Consider the following 16,801-nt stretch of genomic DNA (forward strand, 5'->3'; position numbering starts at 1 on the left):
CGTTTCCTGTTAGCTGGGTATACATCTCTAACTAGTCATTTTTTTAGCGCTGTTGATGAGTGCATGTTATCATCTCAATGCATTAATTTAAATGTAATTGCGGTCGATCAATCAATGTTTTACGCTTATGTGCGTTATCTGTTTCGTTTTACAACAGGTGCATACCTACTCGTATGGTGTCAGCAGAGGGAAAATACAGCAAAACTAACTATTCGGCACTCAGTGCAAGACCGACACTGTAGAAACTTGCATTTTGTACCCTTGACCTGACCTTGACCTGACCTCTGACCTACCTAAGCAAAAAAATGGCTGAATAGCCCAGCGGGGTGCGGGATATGTATGTACGAGTATGTATTCAGGCTTATTTTATACTATATGATTGTGCTTAGTGTAATGGGTAGCTGATCTAGGCTTTGCATCTCAATTTTTTTCTACATGATTCGTGGTGACATTGATGGATGCCTAACATACAATGTCCAGTGTCCATCTACGCTTCGCAGGTTGGGATGTCCAGGATCGTCAAAATATTTCAACAGAAGAGATGACGAGCAGGTTTCCCGGGCATGCAGCTCTTCAAGTGCCTCGCGAGGCCTCGTTTCTCCCACGAACGATCCTACTGGAGCCTCGACTATGGATCGTGCGGATAATATGCATAAGTAGCCCGTGTGTATCGTGTTGATCGTATGGATGTGCGACTCATGACGCCCATGTGACTCATGTGGGAAAAATTGGTCATTTGAATTGTATGTGACCCGGAGACGAAATTGCAGATCGGTGGCATTGCATCACATTTGTCTGACCCTGACGGCCGTCGCAGGGGGCTGGCTCATGGCTCAGGGATAAATACGTAAGGCTCGACGCATAATAGGAAGGTGTTGGTGACGTAGCATGAAGGTGATAATTGCCCTTTGTAGTGGCTTTCAAACATAGGCGCGGGAGCCGGGGGGGGGGGGGGGGCAGTGGGGGCAGCTTGCTCCCCAACTCTGGGGCCGTGGGGGCGGTGCCCCCACATCTTTGAGACGGAATATCACTTTTTTGCAAAGGTTTTCTTTTTTGTTGAAAAAGCCAAGGGATGAAAAATAAGTGGCCTAAAACCGGTGAGAAAACTAGATTTGGGGGTACCCTAGGCTGATCTCTATTATGGTGTGCCCCCCTCCCCCCAGTCTGAAAGTAGTTCCCGCGTCCTTGCTTTCAAAGACACGTTTGTTGTAGAAGTTTATTGTCTAACAGTAAGCACAGGACAGCGAACACTCGTCCCACATGGTATACAAATCGTCAGCAGAGCATCCGACCCCGGTGCGCAGGGCATGCCTTAAAGCTGGTACCGAAGATCGCGACAAAGTGGCTCCTCAAACAGGAACAAGTCTCACGCTTTGATAACGCTCGTGCGCCATGGGGTGCCGCGGGGGGCGGGGCTGCGGCAGATGTGGGAGGGGGAGGGGCGGCGGGCCCGGGCTGGCGATGGGCTGTTATTTGATTCGGCCAAAACGGCACACGTGTGAGCGATATACTACAGGGGCTATTGATATCCTGTTATTGATCGCATTGACATGGAGCGAGTTACACTGAAAGGGAACCAAGTTACCGCACCGCCATTGGCAGGGAAAAGTGATCGGCGCTGATCACGTGTTACCGAGACAGACCACGTGACATAACGCCTATCGCCAGCCCGCCGGGTAGTGGTCGGCTGCACCGCAGTGTGGCGTGTGCCCCGGTCAGGTCACCATGACGTCACGCGGGGTCAGTGATGTGCCCGCCCCGCCCCGCCGCCCCGCCCCGCCCCCACACGAGAAGCGGCCGAGGCGCCGGGGATATGGATGGACGGTGGTGAGTGGTGGCGCCCGCTGACCCGCCGGGGGACGCCGTATGAAGCGCTCGTGAGTGAGGTGATATCCGCCCGTGATATGAGATCCGCCGTGCTGCGGCCGGGGCCAGCACGCTACAAACGGGTGACACACGCAGTCACACAGCGGGTGAACAGGGCCGTCCGGCAACACCCCGGGCCCGCGACACACAGACACACAGCGCCGGGGAGGGCGTCTTTAGGTATAAAAGCATCTAGCAGCATCTCTAACAAAATGAAAAAACATATATGCGTTAAGTGCTAGTAACCAGTCAATTAACAAAAGTCCACTGTTTTCAAACGGTCTATATGTGACACAAGTGGCACGCTCAAGCGTAACACACAAGTTCTACGAAAATGGTTTGGCCAATGTGTTTTCATTTTTGTTTCAAGCTTCTTTTAATGAAGATTAAAGGCCAAATAGTGAATAACTTGTTATTGGCAACGAAAGCGGTAGGTTATATCAAATAACTGTTCCATGGATTGAATGTATGACTCCTGCTGTCGTCATTGCTGGGTAGGTAAAAAGCTACCTTTGTAGCACAAATAGGTTATTTTGTTGCCTTTGTTAAAACAATCACTTATCTTTTCTTCTGGTGTATTGTATTTCATTTTAAGGTGTTATTACGTTTGAATAATCTTAATCTAACTCAATTCCATTTTTGGCAATGGTAACTGTCTTATGTTGCGAAATGATATTCAAAATAGAGTGACTGATTAGATTAGAGTGATTAGAGTGATTAGAGTGATTAGTGATTAGAGTGACTTAATTAGAGTGACTGAGGAGCTGATATACGAATTACACCATAAACTTATATGGACAAATTACACATTACATACACATATAGCTATACGGATCAAAGCTGAATGTCACACGAACACACGGACGTTTGTCACATAATGTCAGAGCCAATCAAAATGGGCCATGCTCAAATGAAGAAATTGTGTACAAACAGTCTCCCCATGCTGCAACGAGCAAGCGCTTGAGTTTTTTTTTTTTACATAAATGCTTTCCTGTCTGTTCGCTGGTTCGTTGAATATCGATGATAATCCTTGAGTCAGCAAAACTTTAATTGCATTCATGCTTCCAAGCACCTAGGTCCGAGCATGATATGATTCTTTTCATTCGTTATCCGCCAATATAAATGTTCACTGAGTGTAACAGGTTTTGTCAAATCCAAGATATCATCACCTCAAAAATGTACATGATACTATTGATTTCTATTTCACTCGATGGCAGATATGAATCTAATATCATACAAGCGTTCGCTAAATTGTGCTTGATGATTCTAGATCACATTCTAATAGCGAAAGAGACTACATGAAAGACATCATTTCGTAGAAGTTACATACAATACAGGGTTGGAGCGTCCGAACGATACACGCCATTCCAAGTTTTGATAGACATTTCGTGTAAGTAGGCGGCGCGGCTGCCCGACAAAGTGCAACACTACACTCGGAAACACGGGCAACGCTCTCGGGTAACGCCCTCGGTTAGCTGAACCTGGGTAACACCCTCAGGGTAACGCCCCCGGTAACGTCCACCACGGGGTAACGCCCCTGCAGGCGGTGCTGGTGAGCGAGTCGGACAGAGCACAAACACACACTTCGCCACACCGACACCATTCCCAATGTCCACTATCAAGTCCTTCATACTCTCCTTGGCTGAGATCGAAGCCATTCAAATCGACCAGTCAACTAATGCCTACATGAAATGTATCTAAAGTATACATTATTTGGATGTTTTCTGACGGCATTTGGCTGCGTCTCCCTGAATACTCGACAGTGCCAGCTGCCGTCCCGTCATCCTCCCAATAAATACTTAAATTCCAACATCCTTGATCGGTTTTTGGCCAACCCTCATGACACGAATGCCACTCATCGAATGCCACTGGCTCTGTGCAGGTTTTTTAGATGTCTTCACATGAGATGGCTTTCTTTCAATGTAGAATTGACAACTTTCTCTAGATCAACCACTACATACAAAACAAACGTGCACATTTAAGTAAGTGAATAAAAAATAAGCAATCCTCTTTATTCACGCATTGCATGCATAAGATCCAAAGCCCGTGAATGTTGCAACTAATTTTCCTGTCATAAATGACTTGTGAACTGAAGCGCTGGGTGGATATCATACATTTACACCGACAAAGACCAATTAACTGTTCCGTCTCTGTTTGTAAACACGTATATACTCGTATAATGCTGGAGCAAAGCCGATATCAAGATATGTTCGCGGTCGCTGGTCGGACCCAGCGCCTATAAATGAATATCGAGGTCACCCTTTTGCCTAACCAATTCTTTCAGGATCTGCTGGTCCCGAAAACCCAAAAATTAGGTAGATATATGAAATATCTTGTAGCGTCTCGTGTAATTCTAGCTATGCGGCGTTGCCACTCGAAAGGAGAATGGGTTTCGCCAAAACTTCCAATAAACATTTGTTATCTATGCCGATTTGTACCTCTTTCAGTTTCATGAATAATTTAGACCGATTTGCGAGTTTCCCTGACCTTCATTTCCAATGGTAATTAGGTGATTTGGTCCACCACTTGTGTGCCATTTTCCTTTTGTTTATTCAGTTCCAAAATTTCTCTTTCAAGCTCAGCGCTTATAAACAGCTACGCCGAACCCGCTGCTTTCGCAAGGCGAAAGCACTAAACGCTGACAACTGCTGTTATTCGGGAAGGCCTGGCGACCAACGTATAAGCAAGACGAACCTGAAACCCGCCAATAAGTCAGACTGTGATAACCACCAAGTACAGTTGCTAATCTTGGTTTACCTACGTAAGTACGAGTATGAGAGATACCCACTCGACAGGTACAATAATAAGTTTCGGTGTTGTGTAGCAATATTGTTGCCCATAATCTTGATCAGAATGCATTCTTCTCACAAAGTCAAATAAAGACGGACTGATATTGAGAAAGCCAGCGTTAGATTGGAATGCAAATGTTCACGCAAGCTGTCAAAACTAAACGAAATATATAATCCCGATATATCCCGATAACGTATATCATACGTAAAGATTCAATAATCCCGAGGCTCAGATAAAGACTATCACTTGTTATCCTTAGTCACAAAATACACGTTTAAATATCACGTGTGCATTTCGTGTTCAGAGCTGATTTCATTGATCCCTGGCAAGTACTGATCGATCAGGCGGCCAGAAAAGTATATACCTATCTAAGACGCGACCACGGAGCCTGTTCAAAAGCCGTAATGGCGCAGTGAGTGCCCCATTGAATGCTGCCCTATAGCTGTATAGACGGGCATTCCCGGTCACCGCAATGGCACCATGTGCTGAGCGGGCAGCACAGCCGATACCGGGGGTAGTTCAGACACCGATGTCCCCGGTAAATACCGTGACAGACCACCCCCGGGGGGTCGGTGGTGTCAGCAGTGATGTAGGGAGGTGGGGCGGATTCGGTCACCGGCTGCAGGGCCCCGGGTCACCGCCTCAAAGGGCCGCCCGCCGGCCCTGCCGCCGGTGAGCGCACACACCACCCACCAGCCAGGCGGGACGGCGGAGGAAATTACCACCAGCCAGAGCTTTTTACTTTGATGTGGGACCTCAGAGAAATTGTCCTGACTGAATTGCTTCTGGCAAAAAGACGTCCTATTGCCTTTAGCAGCAAAGATTGCGTCTTTTGGAAGCTGAGACATACCAACATACGTCAGATGGCTTCAGCGGACTTGAGTTTGGTTGGGCGGTATTATCAGATTACGTTACATACCGACAACTCCAACTATGATAAATGATTCGTTCGTATTTGCCAATTCCATTGAACAGTTTTCCCAGTCATAATTACACATTGGAAGGGACATTCGGTAATGCTTATGCAACTGTTCCAAAACCTGTGAAGTACGTACGACTTAGAAGTCAGTTTGTTATGCTTTGATACAGTAGCGTCCGCTTAGTAAATCCACCTTTGTGACACGGCGTTTTGGATGTATTAAAACGGTGGCTTTATTAATCGGAGTCAGTTATGCTTCTATGGACAAATCTGTGAACAGCACAAGTGGCCACAATAAGCGGCTGGATTTATTATCCTAGGATTTATTAAGCGGATTCTACTGTATAATGTTTGAGCTTATGCTTATGGCTCCAGGGCCATGAATGTAAATGAAAGCGCGCAAAAGATAAATAAGCTTATTTCTACAATCCACAGGAAACGCGTTAAAAGAGCCATACTCATCTCCCAATACGTGTTGTGTTTCGCTGAACAGTTCGGTTCAGCCGGTATATCGATACACACCAGTCTACTACTTGGTGATCCTGCGGCTGCAAGCAGCTCATCTGGCTATTTCTCCATCAACTGCCTTCGCAAAGCTTTCGGTGATATCATAGAGAAGTGCTAGGTCAGAGAATACACTCCGTCTCCCAGCCCTGTGTGACACTCTGAGAGAAAATGATCGGCACAACTGCAGCCGCGGCCAGCAGAACTTCAATGTCGCCCCATATCTCCAACTCCTTCAAAAGCAACAGCCCACAAAACCTCCAAAGTGACCCCCACCAGCGGTCTCACAGCTCCGCCCGGCGCGGCAGCCTGACCGGCCGCGCACTGCCCGCCTGCCCCCGGACCCGCTCCCCGGGCGGACGGCGGCCTCAGAGGGTCTGCAGGTTCTCGCACGACTTGGAGCGCTGCTCGGTGGTGCCACACACCACGTTCAGCAGTCCCTTGACGCTGGACGTGTTGCGCGTGCCGCGCTTCAGCCGGTAGCTGCGCCTGCCCAGAGAGCGCGACCGGCTGAGGCGGCAGTCGCGCTTCAGACGGATCTGGGACAGCACACCGACCAGCAGCTCGTCCACCCGGTGGTCCAGACCCCCCGATACCTCGATGAACTTGCAGTCGTACGTGTTGGCCAGCTTGCGGCCGGCTGTAACGGACGTGGGCGGGTGCTGTTAGGGCGGACAGTGGACGTTGGGGGAGATGCTAATTAGAGTGGGAGTGCTCATAAGAGCGATACGAAACCAAGAGTTTACCGCTAAACTCTAGAGCTATTCGAAAGAAATAGTGAATTACATATGCACATATTTACATGCTACTTTGACCTGGATGTTTTATCAACCTTTTAAGTGAAACAGAAATGACGTCAAGCGATGAGGTTTTGTTTATCCGGGAAAATTTTCTCCTTATTTATTTCTGAATATTAAAGCGCAGCATCAGTGGCGGATCCAGGGGGGGCTGCGGGGGCTGGCAGCCCCCACCCAAGGAAAACTGGCGCCACTGCGCCGAAGGCGCAGTGGCGCCAATTTTCAATTCGCAACTCATCGGAGTGCCGCATACTAGGACTAGGATGCAAAAATCAGTCGAATAACGTCGTTTCAGTACGCTCCGCACCGATATTTCCAATCGTGTGGTGTCACTGTACATACTGATCCTGGGCGCCTCTTGTCAGGGCCACTGGGCGCCAATATTTCAGCGCCAATACGATGCGACTATGGCGCCCATCCGGGGCGTGGCGCCCAATTATGACCTGCAGCCCCTCCCCAGTGAAAATCCTGGATCCGCCACTGCGCAGCATGTTTGCTCGTCTGTGAATCTGGGTTTTGAAACAATCACTGTCAAAAGTTACGCAGCAGTTCGAGCAGTCATCGAAGAGCGAACAAGAGCCGAAGTTTTCGTGCAGCTTGCATATGGCAGCAATAACATTTGCGCACACTTCAAAAACAATTTGCATTTTCATTGCATATTCTATGATAATGAAATGCGGCCAACGCAGACAAGGAGAAAAGTACACCTCTCTTTGCAGGAGTTGAGCTCGCAATGCACGAAGAAAAACACCTAATTTCAATTATCAACGCAGTATAAACAATGTCAGGCGAGCCGATTCCATTCTGTCGACGATGTTGGCTCAGATTGGAGATTCATGTAATAAGTTCACTGAAGCGGGAGGTAACAATAGCCCTTAATGAACTTATTACAGGCTAATTCTCAGAGGACAGTCGCATCAATCATTCCGAAAAGTAGTTTCGTGACCTCTCTGTGATAGGAGAGCGACTATCACATGGCCTCCCAGGAGATCAGTGTCGCTCAGAGGCACGGCCCGCCACTAATTCAGCGGGTGACCCTGGGCCCGGTGGGAGCGCGCCGGCTATTGTCCCGGACAGTCACGCACGCCGCCGGGGCGGGTGTCACGGACTCACCGTCGGCGGTGATGGTCCTGCTGCGCACCAGGTCCGATTTGCTGCCCACCAGGATCACTGCCTTGCTGGCCACCGCGGACATCTTCCACAGCGACTGCCGGCCGCACCAGAGGCGTCAGTCAGTGCCCAGTGGTGCGCACGTTACACGGTATAGCTGCGGAGCGTCGGGTGGCGCCGGCGGGGCGGCACCTCTGCGCTCTGCGTTCTTCCTGGGACCAATATCAATATTAACCGTGGCAATCCGAAGTAACACTAGTACTCGGTCTCATTACTGGATTAGCATTTGGTATCCCACTTAAGCACGCTAAATTTATCTTTTTTTATAAGAAGTTGATTAATGAAGAGCCATGGCAGGTCACCGAAATAAAAGACGCAACGGGTTCCGTCAGGCTTATTTTCCATAGTGAAATAAAAACAGCACAAGTATGTCGCATGATAAAGGCTCCAGAGGGACTACCTTTCATTGATGTGATGAATGAGTATCGTCAAACAAGGCCCTATTATATAACCTCATCCCACAGCGGTACCAAACCTATCAGAACCAATCGATTTCCGGTAGGTATCGGGCCAAAGGTTCGGTCCCTGGCTGCCAATACTGATCTAACGCTAGGATTAGCATGCATACTTTCCAACTGTTGATTGCATTGATTATTGCCGTACGGGGCAAATCGATGATTGATGAGTGCGATATACGCTGAAGGAAAAACAGGGAAATAGAGAATCACAATCACATGTGAGGGCCTAACCCAGAAAGCACACAAGCACGCGCAAATGTAGCACAATAAGTTCAATGCATAAGCATGCACCTCAAACCTATATATTACGTTAAAATGAGGCATTCGAGCTGCGAGAGCATGTTTACGCCCCTTCACCCCTGAAATGTCAGAAATAATTGGCAGGAGCATTCGTCCTCTGGCACTAAGCATTCGCCACCTACAGGACTGGTCAGCTATATAGTCCACAGGGTATGCTATTCGCTGTGGCGGCGCTGTTACCTGCAGGCAGAATGTGTTCTGTAGTCGGCGTATTGCACGCTGTCCTGCAGAATGTTGTCGGCGTATTGCACGCTGTTACCTGCAGAATGTGGTCGGCGTACTGCACGCTGTTACCTGCAGAATGTGGCCGCGGCGTACTGCACGCTGCTGTAGGCGTCAGTGACGCTGTTACCTGCAGAACGTGGTCGGCGTTGCACGCTGTTACCTGCAGAATGTGGTCGGCGTATAATGCACGCTGTTACCTGCAGAACGTGGTCGGCGTATACTGCACGCTGTTACCTGCAGAATGTGGTCGGCGTACTGCACGCTGTTACCTGCAGAATGTTGCCGGCATATGCACGCTGTTACCTGCAGAATGTGGTCGGCGTACTGCACGCTGTTACCTGCAGAATGTTGTCGGCGTATTGCACGCTGTTACCTGCAGAATGTGGTCGGCGTACTGCACGCTGTTACCTGCAGAATGTGGTCGGCGTATTGCACGCTGTTACCTGCAGAATGTGGTCGGCGTACTGCACGCTGTTACCTGCAGAATGTGGTCGGCGTATTGCACGCTGTTACCTGCAGAATGTGGTCGGCGTATTGCCCGCTGTTACCTGCAGAATGTGGTCGGCGTATTGCCCGCTGTTACCTGCAGAATGTGGTCGGCGTATTGCACGCTGTTACCTGCAGAATGTGGTCGGCGTATTGCACGCTGTTACCTGCAGAATGTGGTCGGCATACTGCACGCTGTTACCTGCAGAATGTGGTCGGCATATGCACGCTGTTACCTGCAGAATGTGGTCGGCGTATTGCACGCTGTTACCTGCAGAATGTGGTCGGCGTATTGCACGCTGTTGGCGTCCGTAACGCTGTAGACCACGACGAACGCGTCCGGGTTGTGCGCCTCGATACTGTCCTCGAGCTGCGGCACAGCGGGGTCATCGTACACGGGTCACAAACACGGGTCACAGACACGGGTCACAAACTGGGGTCGCCAACGGGGACTGATTGTACTGTACCTCAGGTCAGAAACTGAGAACACATCGTGTACCGTAAGGCATGGGAAACACTATAGGTCTGAAGCTGGGGACTGATCGTATTATGGTGTCTAGTGTCTACATATACATATACCTACTATCCTCACTCCTCATCTCGTCATCCGTTGATAGGAAAACATACCAAGAAGAAACCTACCAAGAAAACAAATCTAGTGTTTATTAGAATGAACAGTGAAGACCGTCGACTTTTCTCAATTTGAGATGTTGCATGGATAATGTCACTAATACCTACCTTGCTGTTTAACCCGCGAGTTGCTGGGGGGGGGGCGTTAAACGCCCCCACTTTTTTCGCCGGGCCATAGCATAAAAACGGCGCGCCGCAGGCGCGCCAAATTTTGGGTAGCTGTAGGGAGTCGATTGAAGTTTATTGTGTTAAAGTTTCAAAAAAATCGGTCGGAAAATTTTTGAGATATCGACGTTTTAGTGACGTCATGATTTCTGAGTTTTCGACCAAAAACGGCATATGTTTAAAAAATCATATAAAATCACAGAATAGACATATAGACATGCCGTAAACGCCATTAGACTGCCAATACCATGAAGAATCAAATGGCTATCTTCGATTATTGATTATCGTTCCGCATTTTCCAAAATCTTGAACTGAATCTTGGCAATTTCTCGTGACTACTTCACGACCATGATACATGAATTTCTTAAATTGAACTTTTTTAGCCAAACACGTACACATATGATAAAATGAATGTCACCATCGTGTTCTACGCCCCAAATTACCCATAAAACATGTGTCACAGGCTGCGAATATCAGTTTTTATTTTCGGGGATATGTGCCTGCCCGGTTGACCTGACCTTGACCCTGACCTATGCTTGACTGACCCCTGCATGGAGCTGACACTCTTGTAGGCCTTATATGATGGATTGTGCACCGTTTTTGTAGAGTTTATGACGAGAGGCGCCCATTGCGAAGTCCTGAAGTCCATGCTACGGAAAGCCCGATTTCAGGTGTTTGACCTGACCTTGACCCGACCTGTGACCTCAAAATTCAACTTTAAAGTACTCATCTGAAGCGTCTCGTCGCGTTCTTTCGTTTGCCGCCTCGTGCGTTTCGCTGCGCCTATTGGTTCTCGAGTTATCGGCTGGGGGCGTTTAACGCCCCCCCCCCCCAGCAAACGGTGGGTGGCGAAATACCCCAGCAACTGCCGGGTTAAAGACATGATGTGGAGATGAATTGTGAGTTAAAATGAAATCGGACTTACTCCACAAGAGTTCGTTGGGTCGGAGCTTTCGAATTGTATTACAATTCTTCGTCAGCGAGAGTCGTATCGGATGTTAAGATCGAATCGAAGGTACAGTGCGGATCGAAAAAAATATGAATAATAACAGAATAATATATTTTGTTCGATCCGCACTGTACCTTCGATTCGATCTTAACATCCGATACGACTCTCGCTGACGAAGAATGGTAATACAATTCGAAAGCTCCGACCCAACGAGCTTTTGTGGAGTAAGTCCGATTTCATTTTAACTACCTTGCTGTTGTAAGAATTAAGTTCGGATTCGTAAGTACGGCTCTCGCAAGATTAAGCGGTAGGGTAGGTTTTGCCCTTTTACATTTCCGGTTATATCTCAGAAACTAATCGATCTAGAATGAAGCCATTTTAAATGATCATGGCAGGCTTGTGAACGAACAAGCCTATCGCATCTTCAACATTCAAAATCTTAACGCGACCAAGATATAGCCTGAAGTATACTAAAGTTCATAGGTGCAAAACCTGCCGCTAAAACCCGCGAGACCTGTACCTAAAACCAAATTATCTAAAATCAAACTAAGTTCAGATAGTACCGATCGATCGTCGACCTGCGGTCGATTGATCTCAAGCCTTCGGCCGATCTCAAACCCGCACACGACAGAGCTGTTGGGAATGGGATAGAGGATCGGCCTGTCGTTTGGCAGCGCTCGCAGTCTCGAGGAGTACAATACACCGCTGCAATAGCTGTGGAGGACCATCCTCCAAGCCCCGGATAAATGCAAGCTGCAGATCTCTGAACAGGACAGGCCAGGCAAATTGGTTCATCCTCTCAGCACTAGGCCGAGCGATATCAAAAGGGAGCATGTTTGGTACCTCCAAGAAGTACCAAGGTATGTATATCGATGAAACGAGCCATTGGCAATCGTTGGAAACCAATAAATCGACTCGAGGGATGCGCGCCTCCCACGTAATACTGAGGTTATCGGAGGGGCGTGGCGCCAGGGGCTGACTGGCAGCCGTGGCTCCGCCCCCTCGCCGGGCACCCATCCCCCTTCGGCACACGGAGGGTGGGCCCCGGGAGCGGGGAGGAGGTGGGGGAGCGGTGGAGTCAGCCATGCGGTGTGGGCGTTGGTGAAGTATACGGAGTGGAACATCATTCTGTAGTCGACTATACCTTCTTTGTTTCAGTGGTTAACCTTCGCCCCAGTGGGGGGGGGGGGCATATGTTACCACCCTGTCGCATTTTTTGCGTATGAATAAAAAAAACCGGCGCAGCGCTACGTAAAAAACCGCGGGACTAGCGCCCCGCCGCTTGGAGTAGCTTTTTGTATATCAATTTTGGACAATGTGTGAAATTTTGACCCCAGGTCATGTCAGGTCAGGTCACCAGGTCAAGTTGTCTGACCAAGCCTAAAAAAGTTTGCAATCATGTCCAGCCTGCAGTGTTTGTCAGAGAAGTTTTAGACTTGGTGGATTGCATGATGTTATGGGCGCTTATACAATTAGTTTATCTCGGATTTTTTATATCCGTGACCTAAGGTCAGGTCAGTGGCGTGACCTTTCCATTATAAGTCAATGGAGAAAAACGAAAATGCCTCTAAATCCGTGTGTACGCATAGGAACAGTCCAAATATTTCAGAATCACAATGATTTGGACCACCCGTGACGACCAAGGTGTCTTTTTTGCTGATAGCCTCTAGAAAGGTCATCCGAGGTCATTTGAGGCTGCAAACAGATTTTTGCCAATAACTCTCGATTGGAAAGAGATAGAACGCTGGGGATGGCCTCATTGTGTTTATCTTGCCGAGACGCAACGACTGATATGCAACATGACCTTTTCCGGTCAGGTCATAACCTTGACCTGAGGTCAAATTTTCAAGTTGACCTTTTGTGGTCAGATTATAGTTCATTCGACGCGTCTCGGCGAGAGGAACACTATTCTGGCAATAAAAATGTCGTGGCTTTTTTAAGTCAAAAGTTATTGTCGAAAAACACTTTTCGTAAAAACAGCTATTTTTGGAGTTTTTGCCCTCTGGAGGCTAAACCGTTGATCTGAGGTCATTTTTTATGATGTTCTTATCAAAAGAACAACTCAAAAGCTATCGATTGCTTTTCCAAGCGTTTTTCTAGCTGTCATAGTTCTTGAGATAATGGCATGTTTTCTGAAAAATACAATGACAATTCGCAACTTTTGACCTTTGATGACCTCTGGTGACCCCAATATTGCTCTGAGATGAAAAATGACTGAAATACTTTCAAACGTACGAATCAAGAGCTATCGAGTGCTTTTTACCGCGTCTTTCTATCCCTCTTAGTTTTTTAGTTAAGAGGTGCGTGTTAACATATGCCCCCCCCCCCCACACTAGGGCGAAGTTGGCTGAGACCGCCACTGGGGCGCGGGTTAAAGGGCAATATTCAGATAAAACTAATTTACAGTATGATTTGACAAAAATTGCTGCTGTGAGTGCCGGCATAGAACAAGACGCCCGTAACAAAATGGTTTCGCCACTAAATCAACTCGGGCCGCACGCGTGTCGATTTTGATGCAATCTGCCTCTGAAGTCTGAAGTACCCAGGCAGGGTATTTTTTCGTGAAGAAGCAGAAAAACATGCGCGTTTAACGTTGCATCTACGAAGTGTATCGTGTTTGGAGAATGCAGATTTGTTTCTTCGCGTATCTCTAATGAGGAAACTTCGACTGATGCCATTTCACTGTCAGCCAATTTTTACTAAATCTGCCTTTGCATCTGGAATCGTTGGTGACAGTTTAATCGGATCATAAAGTATTCTGTTTGACGCAGCGCGCAAGTACCTAAACATTGAGGCACTATACTGTCTGGAATGCTGAGGCGTCTAGACGGGCCAGTCGGGGCGCCGAACCGCCTGAAGCAGTAACAAGGCGAGAAGTATGACAGACCACAGCCGTTACCCTGCTATTCGTACCATAAATAATACTGTGTATATGCCCATTGCAGTTTTACAGCATACTTGTGCAATGCGCCTGCTAGGTCCTAGGTAAAAAAAAAAAAAACATGTTATATGGCACATTGCATGGAGTTCATGCTAAGCGGTTGAAATCGCAATTATTTGCTTTCCCTGTCATTTGATGTCGAATTTCTCGGTATTTAAATTTAGTATTTGCAGTCCAAAATTAGCCTAAAATGAATGAAAAAAAGTAAAAAAAAACATGTTATATGGCACATTGCATAGAGTTCATGCTTTCATTCATTTTAGGCTAATTTTGGATTGTTAAAGGATAGTGAGCATACGGTTATTCTTCTACGATATTCAATCATGCTGCTCATTTTAGTACTTCGCCACTTTAGTATTCGCTGTTTAAGTTATATGGGGCATTCCACGATAGATCGTACCACTTTTTTTCCAATTTGACACCCTCATCTCTCGGATTTTAACGATAATTGGTCTACGAGGTAATCAGGGGCTCTGAATCGTCCTGTAACAATTTCAGGCTTATCAGATGAGTGGTTTTTGAGTTATAGTGTATAACATGCTTTTGGATCTTGCGTTGCAGCCCCAAGTTTGGCGGGCTGTAACTCTAAGACGGATAATCCAAATGCCAAATGCTATACGGCATTGAACTTGCATTGAAACAAAAAATAATATGCATTTTTAAAATTTTGAAATATATACTTTTTTGATATATAACACCTCGAGTTTCCTTTCATTTGCATTTTTCCTTTGCAATTTTTTTCTCCTTTGGAACCAATTTTTTTTTTAATTTGTATTTACTTAAAAACATTTTTGGATCATGTTTAAGTAGTACGCAAAAAATTAGGAAGGTGTTCTTTCTATAAATGTACTTTTTTGCGTCACCGTCTACAAATGGTGTGGTAAAGCTGCCTAGTGACATCACTGGTTACTGAAAGTTCAATTGAAGTCATTTTTGCCTCACTTTTGCATTGTTGACCTTGGGTGACGTCATTCGTACGTCACTAGGGTCATAAGAGTTTTTCGTCAATAACTCTCGATCAAATTGAGCTAGAGAGACGGGAAAGCTACCAATGGACTCGGGAAGACCTTGCGAATCGGATGATGTGCAATATGATCTCATTCACACAGCTTCGTGGCCTGACCCGACTGTTAACCATCTCTGTAGCGGCGCTGATTGTCCAGCGCCGCGCTGGTTGGCTTTGCCGCGGACTCGGGGCGGTCACGTGATGCCCGGGGGCTGGCTGCCGGCTGGGCCGCCCGGTCGGGGCGCGGAGCCAAATACACGGCAGTGTGCTGACCCGAGGTCAGAGACTTAAGCTGACTTTACCAGAACAAACGCCATTCGACGCGCCGGAGCTAGGCAAACACAAAGATGCTAAAATCGCGGCTCTGCGACCATTTGTTGCGAAGTTATTTATCAAAAACCGGACCCGTAATTTGGGTCACTTGAAATGACCTCAGGGGTCACCAATGAACCTGAGACCTTAAAATGTGGTATCATTCGATGCATCTTGTAACGGCGCACATGCTCGTTTTTTTCGCAAGGTTCTACCTCCATTAGAGGCGAAACGGCGAGCTGGGGTCGTACCGACCCCCCGGAAACCCATTTTGTATACATTTAAATGAGGAATTTATAGAAAGAACACCTTTCTAATTTATGTATTGAATGGTCGGTTTTGCCATGATGAAATAATTAAATATGGTGATGAAATTGACCAATAACATGGCAGTGAGATGTATTTTTACATAACAAAATAGGCCCAAAATATAGAACGAGCTTTCGTCTTACGACATCATCGGGTTCTCCCGATGATGTCGTAAGACGAAAGCTCGTTCTATATTTTCGGCCTATTTTGTTATGTAAAAATACATCTCACTGCCATGTTATTGGTCAATTTCATCACCATATTTAATCCTTTCTAATTTTTTGCATGTCGATTTTAAAGGACCTGAGGTTAATTTTGAAGAAATAAAAATGGCTAAAATTTTGGTCCCAAGGACCATTATAGACAATTTTAAAAATACTACAACTTTTTCAATATGTAAGGCTTTTCTTTCCAATTTTAAAAATACTGTATTAATCTTTGATTCATCGTTAGTTCAAAGCTGTTTACCGTTTGTTGCTTGCTTAGCTCATTTTTGAGTTATAGCTCATCAAACTCACCCTTACAATCTGAAGTTTAGAAAATATTATGCAATGTAACTCAAAAAGTTTTCATCTGAGAAGTCTGATATTTTGGCAGGTGTTTTTAGAGCCTATGATTACCCCTTGTACCAGTTTTCATTCAAATCTGAGAGATGAGGGTGACGGGCCTGGTACGATCTATCGTGGAATGCCCCATATATCAAAAAAACTTTGTTGGCTATTTTATGACTACTGTCATGTACAGTCCACAGCAGAAGTAATGTGTGGTTTCAGTCATGGGTATGTTCTGCTTCTGAAGCCTAGGAACGATTAGCCAGACTGCAACGAGACTTTAAATGTAGCTTACATGTATCTTCACCCTTGCAGCTACAACTTATTTATTGACGTCTTCTTTTCAAGCAGTCCGCATTTAAAAATTGTCGGTCAAAGCCATCCGTTGAGATTGGTAAAACCACACATTACTTTAGCGGTGGG

General features: G+C 46.7%; 1 protein-coding gene across 1 annotated transcript in view; it reads right to left on the minus strand.

Annotated features, from left to right (window-relative positions):
- Positions 1-1,202: 1,202 nt before the first annotated feature.
- Positions 1,203-16,801, minus strand: part of LOC122369732 (GTP-binding protein REM 1-like) — a 69,874-nt gene continuing 54,275 nt past the window's right edge. Inside the window, exons 6-8 of the mRNA XM_043344669.1 lie at positions 9,787-9,885; positions 7,990-8,083; positions 1,203-6,719 (exon numbers count right to left, since the gene is read on the minus strand). Of these exons, the coding sequence (XP_043200604.1) occupies positions 6,448-6,719; positions 7,990-8,083; positions 9,787-9,885 (465 nt within the window). The 3' untranslated portion in view covers positions 1,203-6,447. The remainder of the gene's footprint in view (positions 6,720-7,989; positions 8,084-9,786; positions 9,886-16,801) is intronic.

The sequence above is a fragment of the Amphibalanus amphitrite genome, unplaced genomic scaffold, assembly GCF_019059575.1.
Source record: "Amphibalanus amphitrite isolate SeventyFive unplaced genomic scaffold, NRLGWU_Aamphi_draft 001066F_arrow, whole genome shotgun sequence".
NCBI lineage: Eukaryota > Metazoa > Arthropoda > Thecostraca > Balanomorpha > Balanidae > Amphibalanus > Amphibalanus amphitrite.